Source organism: Aspergillus campestris, assembly GCF_002847485.1.
Source record: "Aspergillus campestris IBT 28561 chromosome Unknown P168scaffold_1, whole genome shotgun sequence".
Lineage (NCBI taxonomy): Eukaryota > Fungi > Ascomycota > Eurotiomycetes > Eurotiales > Aspergillaceae > Aspergillus > Aspergillus campestris.
Window position 1 is genome coordinate 4,445,432 of NW_020194336.1, and position 6,827 is coordinate 4,452,258.

A 6,827-nucleotide genomic window follows, 5' to 3' on the forward strand; every position below is an offset into this window, starting at 1 on the left:
ATTGACATTCGCCAGTATCTATCTATCTGTCCTAGGGGCGGCGCCCTTCCCGTAAATGCAGCCAAGGGGGTGGTAGGCGTTCTGGGAGAGATTTAGCCGATCTTGTGCTTAATCTTTGAGATACATACATATATATTCGTAATTAGTTCGATTTCCATGTGGCAGATGGATTATGGGTGAGTAAGGGCGTATGGCCTGGGCAGAAGTAGGTACCCATGGGGCAAATATACAAGGCTTCAATATGAGTGAATTGTAGCCTATCCGGATCGCGACCGGCCCACCATACAATTGGGGGATGGATTCGGCGACGATGCACACATAACAAGGACGGCTTCAATGCACTGCGCTTGCATAAGGAGCCCAAACCTTGTTGTCTGGAGATTGACTCTACATTAGCCTTGTTCACAACCTAACTAGGTGTCTCTTGTCGAGCCACGTTTTTCTAGTCAGGTCCCATCATGCTGAACACTTGGCTAGTGGTGAGGTGAGTTGATCGGGTATTATTTTATATATGTGTGAGGAGTATTTCGATATTAACGGTTGGACTGGAGATGACATCTGTTGAGGTCATCGTTGATTGTTAATGGTTCGGGTATTGCTTAATGCCACGGTACACGGGACGGGGGCAGGATTACCCACAAGGCTGCTACTCTGGGACAGCTCAGCGGAACATCAACAGGGGATGATCGGTGAAAAGTTTGGTTCATTTGGGCGGAGCTGGTTGATCCATGGAACAGACAGACGGGAGTTTTCCACTGGTAGACTGTAGAAGGTACGGAGTAGAGCTGGGAGCAAACTGGTCGATACGACTCGATATCGCCATTACTATGGGGGAATGCTATGCAGAGGATACTATGTAGAGCACTATAGAGGCAAGGTTGTAGATGAGTAGATTAGCAAGATGACGAAGACGAAGATCCGGGGATCATCGTGCCCAGTCGTCGTCAGATCATCTCATTACCTATAATGCCTAGTAGGGTAATACCCTGCGGGCCAGCTTGGGTGGGATAGCTATTTATCTATAATGAGGACAGGTCGGTCGCACTCTAATTAGTGTATTCAGATTAGATTAACCGCCATTCCCTGGCGCGTCAGAAGATGATTAGAACCACTATCGAGGACCGGCTACACAACGATCGGAGAAACAGAATTACATTCATGATTGGTGTACACCCCCATCTGTCGATTATTTTGTACGTACTAGTCTGTTGGGGAGAGCCCACCCTCGAGACGGTCGCTACCAGACTGTTTCTCCGAGCCTCCGTGTGTGCCAGTGTGGTGTGTGGTTCTCGGGAGACGACCCCGTTCAGATGTTAGGTTGGCGTTGCATTTAGCCTCTAGGCCGGAGCTGGGTGTGGTCGCAAATCAGCGTCGGATTTGCTCGTCCAATCGCTCGTTTTATGTACAGTTTGCCAGATATTAATTGATGGTATGTGTGGTCTCATGTGTTCCACTGTTCAGCACGTTCTCTTCTGGTTGATTCTTATTTATCGTTCCTTGTTTCTTATCTTGGTTTCATATTTCATTCCCTTTCATTTATTCACCATTTTATTCACCATGTAATTACTCCATTTGCGTGGATTTTGTTGAGGATATTCTGCCTTTTTATCTTTTCTTTTCTTTTCTGGGTATTTTACTATGCTATCGTTTATCTTCTAGAGGCCCCAGCTTCAAAAAAAAGGTGGAATATGCAAAGCTAGGATTTCTTTGTCGTCAACCCCACATCACGAAGAAAGAGTACTCCATACAGTATGAAGAGAGCGAGGTGTTTTCGGAGGGATTGAGTGGCCGTGCACCAGGTGTACACCGTATGTCGCATCAACAGGAGAGAGAGAGAGAGAGAGAGAGAGGATCCTACTAGGGGGTTTGAATTAGTGTATTATTGGTAATCCCAAACCAAGATACGGAATGGGGTACCTGGATCTTCCGGCTGAACCACAGTATCTGCAGCGGTACCTTGTGGGTGCAGCTGAACCGTACCGACTCCGTACTTACCATCTTACAGCCCCAGAGTATTCCGTAGGTTGTCTTACCCCTTTAGCAGGTTGCCTGTGCTAGTGCGAATATGGGATCGGATGGGATGGACGGACCTCTGCACGGTTGGCTGATGTTGGAAAGGGAGTTTCAGGAGAGTCATGAGGGGTATTACCATTATTATCTTTTCTCTTTGGTTCTCGTATGATGTTCATAGCTGAGATTGGAATCGTTCATTCAATTCATGACCCCATAGATAACTCCCCTTACCGTATCCATCAACATACAATAATACCACCGCTGATTTTGCATTGGCTTTGGTAATGACTTGCAGCTGCAATAATAGTAATCGGGAGATACAAAGCTAATACTGGGCAGATTGGATTTTGAATTGTCTATGATTATTATTATCATTGTCATTTTATTATTACTATTTTCATTATTTTCATTAGTAGTATTATAATCATTATCATTATTATTATTTTAGTTTTATTATACGACGATTACGCCAGATCGATTCCCCCTCCCCCCCTCGTGGATTTTCCGACCACATCCCCATAACATTACGAGGAAGAAAAGTAAAAGGAAGAAAGAAGCTCTCTTTTATATTATTTTTTTTTCCATCGCTATTGTTATTTTTATTTTTAAACCCCAACCGAAATAAAGAAAATAAACTTCACGAGGGAAAGAGAAAAAAAAAGGTAGTTTCCAGTGTGTGGGAGAGAGAAGAACTGCGTGCTTGCTCGCTTTTTCTCAGGGAAAAGCCCGTCCGTCAGACTCCGCCTGTCAGTCTCTCCCCTAAAGCCCGTCCGCGACTAGCAGACCGTCCAATCCATCCATCCATCTCTCCCATCCATCCCATCCCATTCTATCCCCAGGTCGATTATCTCTCTCTCCCTCTCTCTCTCTCTCTCTCTCTCTCTCTCCTGATTCCTCTCCTCTCCTCCCCTCTTCCACTCCCACTCTGTCAACCCCTCCTACCCATTCATCTCTCGCCCATCTCTCTCTCCCTTACACCTCACCTTCCTTCTCTTCCTTCCATCACTTACCAATCCAAGTGAACGGCCCCATCTTCTGCTTGATTCAGAAGATAAGGCGCCTTTCCAAGGATCTGGTTCTTCTCTCTTCTCTTTTCTTCTGAGTTTGCTTCTTTTCTTCTTCCTTTCTGGTTTCGCATCCTCTTGGTTTTCTTTCCTTCTCCTCACCTCATCGCCGTCGCTTCTCTGCATCTTATCCACCGGCTTCCGACATTCTTCCCCTTTTCACGCCTCCCCCGTGTACATGGCTCGACCGCTCTAGATAGCATCTGCCATCCTGGAGCCTTTGTTCCTTACGTCGCCCCTCCCCCCGTATCCGGCTCCTCTCTTCGATCGCCTGATTCGAGCCTTTCCTTTCGCCGTCGACAACATTCCTTTCTCTGCATTTCCCTAAGCGTCTCCTTTTTAATCTTTGTATCAATATAATCTCTTTTGTTTCTTCTGCATCTATTAGAACAGGTACGCTTTCCCCTCCCCAATCAGTGATGACCCCCCTGGAGGACCAATAAAGATTATCATTCGTCGGCAGACGTGGTCGACCTTGGAGAGTGCAGCCAATGTGGGAACGATGTTGCCCTTGTGCAATCCAAACTGACGACTACGTGGTACAGGATCTTCTTCATTTTTTTTCCCTTCCTTCCTCCCCTCCCCTCGAGTTGTCCCCTCACACGACTTCTCTCCCTCCTGCCTTGGGTTCCGCGGATTCTGGCAAGCTCGCTTGACGATACTCCATCGAACGGCGTCGGTCCCTACGCGTCGGAGCACCTCCTTTCCGAACCGTGGAGAAGAACATCATGGCTGCGTTGGTACAGACGATTCCTCAGCAAGGTGGCACGGTTCCTGTGCTCCAGACTCGCCCTTCCTCCTCATCAGGCACCTTTACTCCCTCTCAGCCCTCCCAACAGCAGAACCCGCGGAATCCTGCCGTGTCCTGGAATACCTACAACTCCATGGGAAACCCAGGCAATTATCGGGCAGGCCACCCGGTCGTGGCCCCCTACGCCTTCACCAGTACCCCTAACGTCCCCAACTCCAACTCTCAAAACCGTCAATCCTGGTCCCCTCATCTGAGGCCCGAACACCGCACCTCCTCTGCCCCGTCCGCCCCTCAAGTGTCGTTCGGTCCTGGTCCCGGCGGAGTCAACCCGCGATTAGCCAACCATCCTGCAGCTGGTTCTGTATCGACCTCCTCCAACTCCTCCGTCCAGTCGTACGTGTCGAAAGACGACACGGCGATCCCGTCTAAGCAGCATCAAGCTGAACCGCCTCTCCGCCCCCTGTCGACCGCCAACCTTCCCTCTCCTCCCGCCTTCATGAACATATCTTCTCCGACCGTATCTCGCCCCTCTCCGGATCGCTATCGCCGTGGAAATCGACGACCAGACAGTCTGGCCACCCCGCCTGCCACGACCCCGGCGAGCAATCCGCCGTCGGCTCGTGGGATCGTTGACGATTCACTGTTACCACCAAGTGCCTCCGGACCTAAACCCCCAGGCCATAATCGAGTGTCCAGTGCGGACGACACCCTCCGACGGGAAAAGTCACAGCCAGAACTAGCCAAGCGGTATCGGCGTCGGAGCTGGGGAAATATAGATAATGCTGGACTCATTAACCTACAGCTCCATTTGCCGACGTCGTCCCCGATCCCGACCACAGGGGGTCAAGACTACTTCGACCGGCCACGGTCGGCTCAGTCGCACCGTGATGTCACAGGAAGCACCCCCTCCGCCAACTCGTCCAGCTCTTCGGTGCCAGAGACGGGCCAACCGGATACGGCGTCGTCGTCCAACAAGGCCGCCCTCAAGGTGGAGGAGCCGAAGCGGACGACCAAACCGTCGCCGTTGTCCCAACCCGTGTCATCGGATCCTCCTCCCCCAGAGTCAACGCCTGCCCCGCCCCAAAGCAGGGGAAGACCGGAGAGCATTGCAGCTCAACGCCTCACCGATCTCAAAAACGAGCCGAACCGGCCGGGGAAATCTCGGCTGCGAAGGGCTTTCTCTTTTGGGAGTGCGTCGGAGCTCTTGAAAGCGTCGCAGCAGAGCAGCGTCAGTAAGCGGGAGGCCATCGCGGTGGAGAAGGCCCGCCGGGACCTTCTCCAGGAAGAGTTGGGACCGGAACAGGCGGCGATCGCTGAGCAGCAAGAAGCCGGTGGCTTGGGTGAGAGTATCTATTCTCATCATCAAGGCCGGTTCTTCAACAGCTCTACGGACAATCTCTCCGTGTCTTCGACGGCATCGTCGGCTTCCATCATGCTCCGAAAGATGGGCAAGGGAGTGAAGCGGTCTGGGCGGTCCCTCGTGGGCTTGTTCCGCCCGAAGTCCGTGATGAGCACCGCTTCCAATGACGGACCTCTTGAGGCGATGGCCCCTCAGTTGTCCGTGGTTAACGTCGAGGCGGACCGGCAGAATGGAACTGGCATCCCTGATGCACCAGAGCCCCCTCGCGCTGGCAATGGTTTCGCCAAGATTGAACAAATCGGCGCCGATCCCTCAGCACTCGATGGTGACGCAGTGGACAAGTCTCAATCACGAAAGAGCATCGTCGGGGGCGATAGGGAGCGAGCCGAAGTTCTTGCCGCGGTTCGGAAGGGTATCCTCAAAAGTTAGTAAATACTCTACTGAATTGCCGAACTCCTTAGCTAACATCTACCTAGAAACCTACTCCGAGCCGGCGATCCCCACCACCAATCAGGGCAATGAGTCCCCGCACTCTAGTGCCCCCAGCACCCCTGAGGACCAGGCCCGGTCCGGGAAACGTGCCGACGCGGTCAAGATTGCTGGTGTTGATGACTACCTGTCGGACGGTCGACTCGTCAGTGAAAGCAAGAGTGCCCCGGTCTCCCCGAACGCGATGATGTCCAAGAGCCTCATCTTCAGCCCACGGATACAGTTCCACGATACCTGGCCCAGTGGGGAATATGACCGACGGGGAGACATCGCGACGTGCAACCGTTTGACTCCGCTGCTTGCTCAGCAGATCAAGGAGGAGCTGAACAACTTCAAGATGGTGCGTCATTATCTTCCACCTGTTGCAATCAGTACTAACTAGGTATTAGGAGATGGAAGTTCACGAGACGTCGAAGGTCTATACCCACTTTCTTTAATCGTTGCATTTCGAACGGCGTTACGCTCTGTCACCTGTGTCTTTTAATTCTCGGACGGCTGTTGGATTGTGGACGGTGTGATATGCGGCCTTGGTGTCTTGAACCTGTAGACTTTTTTTCTTTCTCTAGAGCGGATGTTCACTGCGTCTCCATCGTCGATGCGGGGATACGGAGTGATTACTCAGCGACGTGATTCTGGGCGGCATGGCAGTTGAAACTCGGCCATTGATGCATTTTCCCTCTGCGCCTTACTGGCAATGGGTTAGATCGTGGTTGGAGAATGCTTGCCCACTCCGGATCATTTGGCATCGATCTACTCTGCACGGCGATCTTGGGCTTCAGATCTATCGTCTTCGCTTCGGGCTGTTACGCAACTCTTCATTGGTCTGGTTGCGACCTTGACGCTTTTCTTTCGAGGTTGACGTGCATGCGAGCCTCCGTTTCAAATACTAATCTGCTTCTTTTCTTTGTGAGCGTGGAAGTTGGGCACTATCTGCTTGGTTGTCAGTCCGTCAATCTTCGGTTCCTATCTTTTGATTTATTCTTGATTGTGGCCATGGGCCACCGTACATAAAGCATTGCGGCAATGGTTCAGTGGTATGCTTTGGCCGGTCGGGTACATGCAGCATCCAGAATTTCTCTTCTATTTTCTTTCTTTTCTTTTCATTGCCTGTGAACTGCATCCAACTTCATTCTGTATCTTTTGACTTCGG

General features: G+C 51.2%; 1 protein-coding gene across 1 annotated transcript; it reads left to right on the plus strand.

The window, feature by feature from the left end:
* Positions 1–3,344: 3,344 nt before the first annotated feature.
* P168DRAFT_33301 (uncharacterized protein) lies at positions 3,345–6,254 on the plus strand. The gene is made up of 4 exons (XM_024841672.1): positions 3,345–3,470; positions 3,623–5,612; positions 5,665–6,017; positions 6,067–6,254. Exons 2-4 carry the CDS (start codon positions 3,806–3,808, stop codon positions 6,112–6,114), a joined length of 2,208 nt encoding a protein of 735 aa, XP_024697839.1. The 5' UTR covers positions 3,345–3,470; positions 3,623–3,805; the 3' UTR covers positions 6,115–6,254.
* The last annotated feature ends 573 nt before the right edge of the window (positions 6,255–6,827 follow it).